We start from the raw sequence: 13,534 nt of genomic DNA, 5'->3' as shown, positions 1-13,534 counted from the left end.
CATAGGCATTCCCTCCATAACACGCACAGACATTTCCCCTTACTTTTTAGGAGGAAAAAGGTGAGTGTTATTGTCAGGGGTTTAGGAGCAGAGGCAAGGCCAAGGGAGGAAACAGAGAGCGAAGGGGAGGAGGCAGAAGAAAAGATGAGTGATGACGACGACCCGAGATCTCCTAGTCTTTCCAGTGAATCAGAGGATTCACAGAAAGGAGCACCAGTGGCCAGGGCAAGGGGGGAGTCTAGGGGGGCACCCCAGGAAGATAGAGCCAGAGGGGACTCAGGGGAGAGCAGTTGGAAATCGGGACCAGCATCACCGCCAGGGAGCAGGGAAGAAGGAGGGAGCCAGGGGGCAAGCGCTGGCAGCTCACCACAGGAGGGAGGGCATGAGTCAGGAGTGGCCACACCTCCATCGGGGAGCGAAGAAACGGTTAAGAGGAAAGTGGAAGGCTGGGCGCGCGCGCCAAGTTCAAATGCAGAGGAAGGCGGCGCAGTAAGCAGCCCGGAAAGGGAACCAGGTCCTAAAGCCCGGCGCAAGGAGGCAGGAGGGTCCGGGTCAGCGTCAGAAGAATCCAGGAAGGAAGAAACCCCGGGGGGTAGAGGGACCCAGAGGAGGACAGTCAGGCGGAAAAGGTGGAGCAGGGCTAGGATATTAAGTTGGTGCACAAGGGGCGGAGACTCAGACGGAGCTTCGCCGATCTAGCCATTAGACGTAGAGTTGCAAGTAGCAGCTTGAGAATGGAAACTGTAACTCAATAAAGACTTTTACTGAATGACCGCTGGCTAGCGTGATCCTCTGTGAGCTAGGATCTTGAAGCAGCTCTGACAGTAAGCTCCGTCTGCCAAAAATTGTGGGCATCTACAGCCTCGAGGAGAGGAGAGAAGCAGGTGCCTACTAGCTAGCTCACAAACGGCAGACAACATGACGGCTGAGCAGCAGATAGAGGAACTCAGAAAAGCAGTGTCACAACTGACTGCCGAGGCTCTCGCATCCAGGAAGAGAGAGGAGGAGGCAGCTGCCGCCTGCAGGGATCTCCAGGTCAGGTTAGACGTGCTGACAAAGCAGACACCCCGGCAGGAGGGAATTGGGTTGGCGAGACGAACAGGCGGGCTGGTCTCTCACTTCGATGGGAACCTGCAACAGTATCCCAACTTTAGAGCAGACGTACTGTGCGCACTGCAACTGCTGCATAAAGACTTTAGAGATGAGCAAGAGAGAGTGGGATTCATCATGTCTCATTTGCATGGGGATGCTAAAGCATGGCTACGCAATTTATGGAGAGATAAGGATCCGGCGCTCCAGAATGCAGATGCCTTTATTAAAGCGATGGATGGGTGTTTTTTATCAAGCATTGACGTGGATCTTGCCCGGAAGGAGGTGCATGGGCTAAGACAAGGGAGGGCCAGCGTCAGGCAGTACCATGCCCGCTTTTTCGCCTTGGTCAGTGCCCTGGAGTGGGACAGAGATTCGGCCCCTGTAAGAGACCTCTTTTGGGAGGGGTTGCACAGCTCGATTAAAGATGAGATCGCGAGGGGGGAGAGACCCCGAACCACCCAGGAGGTCGTTCAGAGGGCACTGGCAGTGGGGGTGAGGCTGGAAGAACGCCCGTGGAGCAGGGACGAAGGGCGTGGAGGGCGCGAACCAGCCAGGGGCCCCTCCTTCCTTCCCAGAGAAGCAGCGCGGGCGCAATCCACGCCTCCGCCAGGAGGAGGAGCCGAACCTATGGAGGTTGGAGGTGCAAGGGCTCAGTCAGCAACCAGAGCCCTAGCACCGGCAGCAGTGAAAGCGAAGCCTCCTAGAGGGAACAGGAAGTGTTACGTCTGTGGGGAGCCAGGGCATATGGCGAAAGAGTGTCCCCAGAGGCTCCACAAGCTCACTGCAGCCTCGGCAATGGTGACTGCAGCAACGCAGCAAGGAGGAACACAGCAGGGAAACGAAGCAGTCTGGCTGGAGGAAGAGGCCCTGGGGCCCAGCCAGACGTGTTAGTGCCGCAGTCCCCAGAGATTTTACAGCCCGTGAACCCCCTCCCGCCCAAACCAGTGGTGAGGCTCACCGCATCTCTCCAGCTGCCCAATGGAATCACCATGGACGTGCCCATCACAGTGGACTCGGGCAGCAACGCGGACTTTATAGGGCAGGACTTTGTCGACAAGCACGCTATACAGTTGCTGCCGGCCACACTGCCCCTGCAGGTTGTCACGGTGGATGGCAGGGAGTTGCTAGGGGGGCAAGTGGTGAAGCAGACGCCGCCAATGGCGATGCGACTTGGGAATCACAAAGAAATCATCAGCTTCAATGTCACTCAACTATCGGATACGCCCATTGTATTGGGAATGAGTTGGCTGGACAAGCACAGCCCAACGCTGGCTTGGTACCAGAGGCAGCTGGTCTTCGGCTCTTCCTTTTGTGCTGAACACTGCATCGTGCACCGGCAGGAAGGAGAGGAAGAGGAGTCACAGCTGCTGCTAGGCACGCTGCAAGCGATTCCCCACAAGTACGCAGAATTTTTGGAAGTTTTCTGCGAGAAGGAGGCGGACAGGCTACCCCCTCACAGACCATATGACTGCAAAATTGACCTGCTGCCGGGGGCGGCGCTGCCTAAAGGGAAACTGTATTCCATGTCGGAGGACGAGCTGCAGGAACTCAAAGAGTTCATCGATCATAATTTGGAGCGCGGTTTCATCCGAGAGTCCAAGGCAGCGGGGGGCAGTCCTGTATTCTTTGTTAAAAAGCGAGACACGCCCCAAAAAAGACTGGTCGTGGACTATCGCATTTTAAACAGTGTGACCAAGCCGTCGGACTTCCCCATGCCCCGAATCGACGACCTCCTGGCGAAGGTGCGGAAGGGAAAAGTGTTCACCAAATTAGACCTGCGAGGGGCGTACAACCTCATTCGCATGCGGGAGGGAGATGAGTGGAAGACGGCCATGTTCACGCCACTGGGTACCTACGAATACAGAGTTATGCCTTTTGGACTGCAAAATGGCTCCCACGTTTTTCAAGCTTTCATGCATCACGTGTTGGCGGGACTTCTCTACAAGACGTGCGTCTGTTTCTTAGATGACATCCTGATCTTTTCGGAATCGCAGCAGGAGCATGACAGGCACGTCAAGGAAGTGCTGACCAGACTAAAGCAACATAGGCTCTACGCCAAGCTGGAGAAGTGCCAATTCGACGTGACGGAGGTGGATTTTCTGGGCTACAAGTTGTCTGACAAGGGGCTCGCCATGGACAGCGCCAAGGTTCGAGCGGTATTGGACTGGAAGAGCCCACGCAACCGGAAAGAGGTCCAAAGGTTTGTCGGCTTTGTGAACTTCTATCGCAAGTTTATCAAGGGCTTCGCTATGCAGACAGCGGCCATCACAGACACGCTTAGCTCCAAGAAAAAGAAGTTCGTTTGGACAGAGGAGGCGGAGCAGTCCTTTCAGGCACTCAAGCGTCTCTTCGCGTCGGAAGAGCAGCTGCTTCACGTCAACCCCAGCAGGCCGATGAGGGTGGAGACAGACGCCTCGGACAGAGCCGTGGGGGCGGTCCTGCTGCAAAAGGACCAGCAGGGGGTGTGGCGACCGGGAGCGTTTTACTCCAGGAAGCTCAGCAAGTCCGAGCAGAACTACACCATCTGGGACAGGGAGTTGCTGGCCATTCATGCAGCGTTCAAAGCGTGGAGGCACTTCCTGATCGGCGCCAAGCACACGGTGCAGGTTTGCACGGACCACAAGAATCTGGAGCACTGGCGCACGGCACAATTCCTAAACCAGAGGCAGATACGCTGGGCTGAGTTTTTTGCGAACTTCGACTTCCGCATAGAGTATGTCCCGGGGGACACTAACATCATGGCGGACGCCCTCTCCCGTAAGCCACAGTATCTGGAGGACGCAACGCCAGCGGCAGCCATGCACATCTTCGCACCAACAGTATGGGCGTGCGCCGCGGCCACCGTGGACCTGGAGGCGGTGCGACGAGCATTGCAGGATGACTCCTTCGCGCAAGCAAAGATGGCAGAGGTGCAAAGGGGCAAGGCTGTGGCCGACGGTTTCCAGCTACGAGATGGATTGCTCATCCGTAAAGGGGCCATCTACGTGCCGGGAGACGACCTTCGCGCCAAGGTGCTGCAGCAGCTGCACGACGCGCCCACGGCCGGGCACTTTGGCAAGGAGAAGACGGTGGAATTAGTAGCCAGGGATTTCTGGTGGCCTGGAATGAGAGGGGAGGTCGCAGACTACGTGGCGAGGTGTGACACCTGCCAGAGGGCCAAACCAGTGCACAGACCGCCGGCCGGACTGTTGGAACCGCTGCAAACTCCGGTCGAACCTTGGGAAAGGGTGGCTCTGGACTTTGTCACGGATCTGCCCAGCTCGAGGGGCAAGACGGCAGTGCTGGTGGTGGTGGACCTGTTTTCCAAGATGGCCCATTTCATTCCGTGTGCTAAGGTGGCCACGGCGGAGCAAACCGCCAAACTGTTCATAGACCACGTGTTCAAGGTTCACGGTCTGCCACGGTCTATTCTGTCCGACCGCGGGCGGCAGTTCATCTCGAATTTCTGGCAGAAGCTGATGGGCTTCCTAAACGTCAAGATCAACCTGGCGTCGGCGAGGCACCCGCAGACCAACGGGCAAGCGGAGCGGGTCAATGCCATCATGCAGCAGTACCTGAGATGCTATGCGAATCAACAGCCTGCGACGTGGGTGGATTACCTGCCGCTTGCCGAGTTCGCCTACAACAACACGAAGCACGTGTCCACGGGGGTCACGCCGTTCTTCGCCAACAACGGGAGGCACCCCAGAACCTTCCCGGGACTGGAAAGAATGGGGGAGGGGGAGCCGCAGACGGCAGATGCGTTCGCGTCGGAGCTGCAGGAAGTCCACGATCAGCTGAGGCGCCACCTGGAGCTGGCCAAACACGCATACAAGGTACAAGCGGACAGACACAGAAGGGTTGGCGAAGAGCTCCACGTGGGAGACTGGGTCTGGTTAGCAGCCCACGCAGTGCCGGCCAGGTCGTTGGCCAAGAAGAAACTAGGGCATAAACAACTGGGGCCCTACCAAGTCGAAGAGCAGGTCAACCCGGTAGCTTTCAGACTGGCACTTCCGGAGGGTTCCAGAATGCATCCGGTGTTCCACAGATCGGTGCTCACTCCCTACAAGGCACCGCACAGGTTCCAGGAACCCGGACCGGCGCCGAGTCCGGTCAGAGACAGAACAGGGCACGCGGGAGTGGCACAGAAGGAGCGCATCAACGAAGTCACGGAGATTTTGGACTCCAGATGGGGGGAAGAGGGGGTAGAATACTTTCTCGCCAAGGAGGGCACCCCGGCCAGTGCGAACAGCTGGGTGCCGGGCTACGCCTTGGACGAACCTCTACTCAAAGACGAGTTTCATGCCCTCTTCCCACATAGACCTATGCCAGCAGACCTTTTCGACGACTGGCTTTTCACGCCAACGCTTTCTGCCAGCACGTTCCGGGGGTTTGACTCGGACGAGGACCCGATACGAGACGCCCGTTCCCCGGAGGGGTCACCCTCGGGATCTGCCTCAGAACCCTCGTATTGGTGGGACGATAGACCAGAGGAGCAGTGGCGCAGGAAGTGGCAGGAAGGTCCAGGACGAGCAACGCCGCCAGGAGGAAGTGAGGGAGAAACGGACATGGACGTTTTCGGGGACGACCCTGGTTTCGAGCACGGCGGCACAGAGATGGAAGCGGAGGTGACCGTCGTCGACGAGAGCAGGGAGGAAGACCCGAGAGACTTCAGATGGAGGCCCGCCACGGGAAGCGAACGATATCCGACGTTCGTCCCTTTGCAACAGCAGCACCCAGCTCCAGCACCGGAAGGAGGGGAGGGGGGAATGGGGGGCTTCGAGGGGGGGATGGATGTCAGGGGTTTAGGAGCAGAGGCAAGGCCAAGGGAGGAAACAGAGAGCGAAGGGGAGGAGGCAGAAGAAAAGATGAGTGATGACGACGACCCGAGATCTCCTAGTCTTTCCAGTGAATCAGAGGATTCACAGAAAGGAGCACCAGTGGCCAGGGCAAGGGGGGAGTCTAGGGGGGCACCCCAGGAAGATAGAGCCAGAGGGGACTCAGGGGAGAGCAGTTGGAAATCGGGACCAGCGTCACCGCCAGGGAGCAGGGAAGAAGGAGGGAGCCAGGGGGCAAGCGCTGGCAGCTCACCACAGGAGGGAGGGCATGAGTCAGGAGTGGCCACACCTCCATCGGGGAGCGAAGAAACGGTTAAGAGGAAAGTGGAAGGCTGGGCGCGCGCGCCAAGTTCAAATGCAGAGGAAGGCGGCGCAGTAAGCAGCCCGGAAAGGGAACCAGGTCCTAAAGCCCGGCGCAAGGAGGCAGGAGGGTCCGGGTCAGCGTCAGAAGAATCCAGGAAGGAAGAAACCCCGGGGGGTAGAGGGACCCAGAGGAGGACAGTCAGGCGGAAAAGGTGGAGCAGGGCTAGGATATTAAGTTGGTGCACAAGGGGCGGAGACTCAGACGGAGCTTCGCCGATCTAGCCATTAGACGTAGAGTTGCAAGTAGCAGCTTGAGAATGGAAACTGTAACTCAATAAAGACTTTTACTGAATGACCGCTGGCTAGCGTGATCCTCTGTGAGCTAGGATCTTGAAGCAGCTCTGACAGTTATGGTCAAAAAATACGGTATTTTCCTGGTGATTAGCCTAGGCTGGTCACTTAGAGCAGGGGTCAGTAAGGTTTACCTGACCTGGGCCGGTTCACTCCAGCAGAGATCCCATATGCGTGTGCGCCTGGAATTTCCGGTGTCTGTGCAAGTGCAGATGCAATTTCCGGTGCCGCGGAAGCGAGTCCCCACACCGCGCGGTGCCAGTTTAGCGCAGCAAGCGGGGACTCGCTGAGCGGTCGGCTCGGTTTGGGGGTGGGTCGTGGGCCGGTTTAACGACCCCTGTAGGCCACTTGTGGCCCATGGGCCTTCGGTTGCTGACCCCTGATTTAGAGGGCCCCTTCCTGCCTCTTCTGTTGCAACACTCCAGTCTACGTAGGTGCAGGAAACTTCACAGCTTTTGGCTCACAGTTGTCAGGTGAGGCATGTAGACAAATGTCCTTCCTCACTGAGGAGGGGGCCATTACCCCCAAGCTCTGCCTCCACAGCTGGAGAATCCTGCCTGGATCCTGCCTGCAGGTTTCCCTTGGGCGCACCTGGTTGGCAGCTATGAGAACAGGATGCTGGACCAGATGCGCCATGGGCCTGATCCAGCAGGCTCTTCTGATGTTCTCAGGTGTAGACGATCTCCAGCCCATCCTGCTTTCTGCCTTGCTCTCCTCCGCTGGCTGTGCCTCTGACCACAGCCTCCTGGCGGCAAGGTATCTCGCCCAGCTGCCGCTTCCCTCACCTTTAAGTCCTTTTAATTACTGCTCCCACCAGCTGCTGCAGAAGAGCTAAATGGAAATCGCCACCCATTTAACACAAGCATGCCCCCCTGTGAAACGGGATGGCTAGGCACCGCCCTCCGCTGGCCTGCTCCTGGGGAGGTGGGCTTGCTCTCCCCTTCCCAATCTCCAGCCTGCTTCCGCCTGCCTTCCTCGACTTCGCACCCCTCCTCGCCCTTGCCGAACGCAGCCTCCTCCGCAGCTCTCTCTGCCTGGAGACGGATTCATCTCCCTTTGTGGCTGAAGTGCAAAGAGACTCTGCCACCCTAATGGGCAGGTATTTATTGCCGGGCTCCCCCTTCAATCAGGCTAGCAGCGGGAAGGGCCCCTCCCGCTGGCTCAGGCACAGCAGAGGACAGTGAGTCTGCCGTAGGCCAAACAGCATCCCTTTGCGGGGATAAATGGCTTTTCTTTTACACTGTTGATGAAGAGCGAAGAGGTCTGTTTGCAGTAAAATGGCACTTTGCACTTCCTCCCGCCTCGCCTGGCGCCTAAGTATTACTCAGCCCTGCACAAGATACAGATTGCAGGATGCTGGGGCCCGCAGTCTGAGAAGCCCTTTGACAGCCCTTAGCGGGAGGAAGGGTCCCCCATTAAAGGCCCCCCAGTTTGCCCCAGTTTCCCACAAGGTGCCTGATGGAGGTGGCCAGGGCAGAGCCTGTTTCACCAGCTGGTGTGCGGTGGCAGCGGGTGCCCCTTGGGGATGGTAGGGCAGAAGACGGGGAGACCTGCCGTAGGTGGTGCCAGGCGGGGCCACCTTATTCCAGCTTTGTCCCCCTCTTCTTCCCTGCTAAATTCCACGAGGGGCAACACAGAGGAGGAGGCTGGCAGACAGGGTAGCTTGAGGCTGGTGGGGCAGTGCCCCCTGCGTGCCTCCTAATGGACCAGCCTCCATGGCAGGGCAAGGGGCGCCTTGGCACACTCTCGCCTTCAGCAAATCCACCTCCTGAGCAATTGGGGCCTTGACTCTGGGTCTGAGTGAGGCTATGGGGAGTGGGGAAAAGAGCACTCGGCTTTCCTGAGACCCAGATGTCTGCGCCCGTGGCAAAGAGAAGGGGGAGATGTGAGCTTCTGCCTTCCTCGTTCAGGTAGAGCTGCTGTGCCACAGACCTTTGGCTGTCCCCAGTGGCTGTGGATTTGGAGGAATCGGGGTCCTGCCACTTTTGGGTTTCTTCAAACTGTATTGCTCCTTGAGAAGCTCCTTGGGAAGCCTTTCTCTCTGGCTGCCTCTTCCACGCCCCAGAGATCGGCAGGCCAGGCAAGGTGGGCATCTCTCTCCCTGCCCTTCTTTTCTAATTAACCTTTGTTGTTGTTGAGTCGTTTAGTCGTGTCCAACTCTTCGTGACCCCCTGGACCTGAGCACACCAGGCCCTCCTGTCTTCCACTGCCTCCCGCAGTTTGGTCAAACTCATGCTGGTACCTTCGAGAACACTGTCCCACCATCTCGTCCTCTGTCGTCCCCTTCTCCTTGTGCCCTCCATCTTTCCCAACATCAGGCTCTTTTCCAGGGAGTCTTCTCTTCTCATGAGGTGGCCAAAGTCTTGGAGCCTCAGCTTCAGGATCTGTCCTTCCAGTGAGCACTCAGGGCTGATTTCCTTCAGAATGGAGAGGTTTGATCTTCTTGCAGTCCATGGGATTCTCAAGAGTCTCCTCCAGCACCATAATTCAAAAGCATCAATTCTTCGGCGATCAGCCTTCTTGATGGTCCAGCTCTCACTTCCATACATCACTACTGGAATTAACCTTAGGAAGACCCTTTTCTCACCTGCTCCCCCCCCCCCCCGCTGCTGCCTGCACCATCACATGAGGATCATGTGAGAAGCAGCCCCTCTTGGGAGGTGTCTTGGGGCTCTGGCTCCCTTTAGTGACCCTTGCCTGAATCCTTCCTTGCTTCCTAGGGGGGGTGATGTGAGGACTAATTACCGTATTTTTCGCACGATTGGACGCACCGGACCATAGGACGCGCCTAGTTTTTTGGGGGGGAAATAAAGGAAAAAAATTTCCCCTTTATTTCCCCCCCAAAAGCAGGTCAGGGAAACCGAACCAGGTCGAGGAACAGCGGGATAGTGGCGCTGCGCCTCCCTGCTGTCCCCCGAGCTTGTGGGGCTGGCTGATGTCTGCCTAGCGCGCGGGGCGCTCTGCTTCAGGGCGCCCTACCCGCCGGGCGGCAGGCTGCTATCCGCAGCTTGGGGAGCCTTGTGGGGAACTGCTGCAGGGCTCCCCACGCTGCGGATGTATGCCTGGCGCGAGGGGCGCTCTGCTTCAGGGTGCCCCACCCGCCGGGCGGCAGGCTGCTATCCGCAGCGTGGGGAAGCTTGCGGGGAGCTCCTGCAAGGGTCCCCATGCTGCGGATGTGTTCCCAAAGCGCCGGGAGCTCTGCTTTCAGGGCGCCCGACGCTCCGGGAAGCAGGCTGCTATCCGCAGCCTAGACACGGCTAGCGGAGCGCTAATCCCGAAGCTTGGGGCGTGCGGAGCTCAGCGTGCCCCAAGCTTCTGGGCGCCGGCAAGGTCTCCGCTAGCCCTGGGAGAGCCCCGCGACGTCGCGCGGCTCTCCCAGGGCTAGCGGACCACTGCGCTAATCCCGAAGCTTGGGTCCGCTAGCCCTGGGAGAGCCGTGCGACGTCGCGGGGCTCTCCCAGGGCTAGCGGAGACCTTGCCAGCACCCAGAAGCTTGGGGCGCGCTCAGCTCCGCACGCCCCAAACTTCGGGATTAGCGCAGTGGTCCGCTAGCCCTGGGAGAGCCGCGCGACGTCGCGGGGCTCTCCCAGGGCTAGCGGAGACCTTGCCGGCACCCAGAAGCTTGGGGCGTGCTGAGCTCCGCACGCCCCAAGCTTCGGGATTAGCGCAGTGGTCCGCTAGCCCTGGGAGAGCCGCGCGACGTCGCGGGGCTCTCCCAGGGCTAGCGGAGACCTTGCCGGCACCCAGAAGCTTGGGGCGTGCTGAGCTCCGCACGCCCCAAGCTTCGGGATTAGCGCAGTGGTCCGCTAGCCCTGGGAGAGCCGCGCGACGTCGCGGGGCTCTCCCAGGGCTAGCGGAGACCTTGCCGGCACCCAGAAGCTTGGGGCGTGCTGAGCTCCGCACGCCCCAAGCTTCGGGATTAGCGCAGTGGTCCGCTAGCCCTGGGAGAGCCGCGCGACGTCGCGGGGCTCTCCCAGGGCTAGCGGAGACCTTGCCGGCACCCAGAAGCTTGGGGCGCGCTCAGCTCCGCACGCCCCAAACTTCGGGATTAGCGCAGTGGTCCGCTAGCCCTGGGAGAGCCGCGCGACGTCGCGGGGCTCTCCCAGGGCTAGCGGAGACCTTGCCGGCACCCAGAAGCTTGGGGCGTGCTGAGCTCCGCACGCCCCAAGCTTCGGGATTAGCGCAGTGGTCCGCTAGCCCTGGGAGAGCCGCGCGACGTCGCGGGGCTCTCCCAGGGCTAGCGGAGACCTTGCCGGCACCCAGAAGCTTGGGGCGTGCTGAGCTCCGCACGCCCCAAGCTTCGGGATTAGCGCAGTGGTCCGCTAGCCCTGGGAGAGCCGCGCGACGTCGCGGGGCTCTCCCAGGGCTAGCGGAGACCTTGCCGGCACCCAGAAGCTTGGGGCGCGCTCAGCTCCGCACGCCCCAAACTTCGGGATTAGCGCAGTGGTCCGCTAGCCCTGGGAGAGCCGTGCGACGTCGCGGGGCTCTCCCAGGGCTAGCGGAGACCTTGCCGGCACCCAGAAGCTTGGGGCGTGCTGAGCTCCGCACGCCCCAAGCTTCGGGATTAGCGCAGTGGTCCGCTAGCCCTGGGAGAGCCGCGCGACGTCGCGGGGCTCTCCCAGGGCTAGCGGAGACCTTGCCGGCACCCAGAAGCTTGGGGCGCGCTCAGCTCCGCACGCCCCAAACTTCGGGATTAGCGCAGTGGTCCGCTAGCCCTGGGAGAGCCGTGCGACGTCGCGGGGCTCTCCCAGGGCTAGCGGAGACCTTGCCGGCACCCAGAAGCTTGGGGCGTGCTGAGCTCCGCACGCCCCAAGCTTCGGGATTAATGCAGCGCTCCGCTAGCGGTGGGAGAGCTGGGTCTCCCTCTGCTAGCAGATAGCTTCCTGAAGCCTGGAGAGCGAGAGGAGTCGGTGCGCACCGACCCCTCTCACTCTCCAGGCTTCAGCGAAAGCCTGCATTCGCTCCATAGGACGCACACACATTTTCCCTTGCTTTTTAGGAGGGAAAAAGTGCGTCCTATGGTGCGAAAAATACGGTAATTCACGTCAGTAAAGTGTTGTTTGAGTGCATTTTTATTATCTCGTCACTTTCAGAACTTGACTCCATTAGGTTGCATGCTATTTTACATTGGAGTAAACCCATTGGTTCCGGCAGGGCTCTTCTCCGTGGGACTACAAGAGAGTCAGATACTTGTTTTGCCATGCTGCAGGGGAGGTGGGGGCTGGGTGCGATGTTGCAGTTCCCACCCCGGGTATTCCAAGTCCCGATGTCTCTTGAGTCAGCTACACTTGTCCAAATCTGCTGAATTGCTGGTTTAGGGTGCTAAAATTTAGGGTGCTAAAGCAGTCACCCAGAGGCCAATTTAACTGCAGTCCGGTACGCTCAGTGGGACTTACTTCTGAGTAGACATGCCTAGGATTCCACTGCTCAGAGGACTTTTTGGAAGAGTGTTGAAAAGTGTTGTGCCATTTGGAGTGATGTGATTGTATTCTCTGTTATCTGAATACAAAATAATACAGTCGTAGAATCGTACAGTTGGAAAGGACCCCGAGGGCCATCTGGTTCCACTCCCTGCAAGGCAGGAATCTTTTGCCCAGCCTGGGGCTCAAACCCACAACCCTGAGATTAGGAGTCTCATGCTCTGCTCTTTGAGCTGGCAGGTGCCAGGGTGCCCTTGCACTTTATACATCCATTGGTGCAAAGTACCATAGATTCTGGCGTATATGATGACTTTTTAACCCTGGAAAATCCTCTAAAAAGTCGGGGGTCGTCTTATACGCTGGGTATGGGTTTGCTGGGCAGCAGCAGTGGGCGGCAGGCTCCACTCCGCACCAGGAGGAAGCCGCCCAGCGAAGCCGGCTTAGCATCGCTGGGCAGCTTCCTCCCGGCGCAGAGCCCGTCGCCCACTGCCGCTGCCCAGTGAAGCTGCCGCGTATGACTGGCCGTATAAGTCGACCCCCCAAATTGGCAGCTGCCAGCTTATGCGCCCAGCTGCCTAATATGCCTGAATCTACGGTACTCACCTAGAATGTGTTTTTTAATTCTTGGAATTTTAACAAGAAGCTCACACAGAAATCCTCACCTGGCGGGAGGGGTGGGTGCATCGCTCGGTTCTGCTCCCCCCCATAAATCCTGGCTATGCCCATGGGCAGCCTGTCCCACATTTCTCTTGTTTTAATCAAACTATAATCTGTTTGATTGAGCGTCAAAGGGTGGGCTTTTGTGGGGAAAGCTCTGGGCAAAACACAACAATGCTTGAACACGGAACTTTTAAGCGTGGACCTGTGCCTGCAAAGGGCAGGGCAAAACCTAAGCGTGGATAAGCTCTTGGTTGCTGGGTGGGGTTGCAAGCGCTGCTCAGGTGGCCCCCATCTTGCCAGCCATGGGCAGTGGGAAGGCACAACTACAGACACCTCTCCGGCAAGGGTCAGGGACCACCACCCATCTCGTGTTTTGGAAAATGGTGGGATGTTCAGGAAACCCGTGCTTCCGTTTCCACAGTGAATTTGTTCAGAGGCAAACTGGGTTGTGGATTCCTGGCCTTGCATCCTGTGACATTTGTTTTGCATGTGCACCAAGACTCTGCAGGCTCCTGGGCTCACCTGAGTGATTCCCCCCTAACAAGCAACATTAATTATGTTCTTTTGTATTTCTAGCTTTGGAAAGCACAAAAAATTAAACAGGTAACCCACTCTTTGCTTCTCTTTTATCGTGCTGCTGCCGCCTTTTTGCCTTCCTGCAAAAGTGGCGAGTGCTGGCTGTCCTTGTCTGTTTGGCTGTCTGCTCTGTTTGCCCAACGGGATGCCTGGCCTTTCCTTGCCCTGGGAGCTGCCCTTGGCTTCCCTTTTCCATTAGGGTGAAGGAGGAGTCGCTGCAGGGGCCCCAGACCAAGAGAGAGGCAATGCATGGTTTCCAAGCCCATGGGGATGCTGATGGGGGGGGAATAGGCCCAATTGCAGGTAGGCGTGATG

The 13,534-nt window shown here is 58.5% G+C and overlaps 1 protein-coding gene across 3 annotated transcripts in view; it reads left to right on the top strand.

Annotated features, from left to right (window-relative positions):
* Positions 1–13,534, top strand: part of SFXN5 (sideroflexin 5) — a 124,329-nt gene that overhangs the window by 36,168 nt on the left and 74,627 nt on the right. For 2 of the 3 annotated variants that reach the window (XR_014011379.1, XM_081207318.1), the window contains exon 4: positions 13,220–13,246. The exons of the other annotated variant lie outside the window; for it this stretch is intronic. Coding sequence is in view for 1 of the 2 variants with exons in the window: in XM_081207318.1 (XP_081063444.1) it covers positions 13,220–13,246 (27 nt within the window). In the remaining variant the exon portion in view is untranslated. The remainder of the gene's footprint in view (positions 1–13,219; positions 13,247–13,534) is intronic. 3 annotated transcript variants of the gene reach the window in all.

This window comes from Podarcis bocagei (genome assembly GCF_964188305.1).
Source record: "Podarcis bocagei genome assembly, chromosome: 9".
NCBI classification, from domain to species: Eukaryota; Metazoa; Chordata; class Lepidosauria; order Squamata; family Lacertidae; genus Podarcis; species Podarcis bocagei.
The sequence above is the reverse complement of the archived record's forward strand: the minus strand, read 5'-3'. Positions and strand labels throughout refer to the sequence as shown.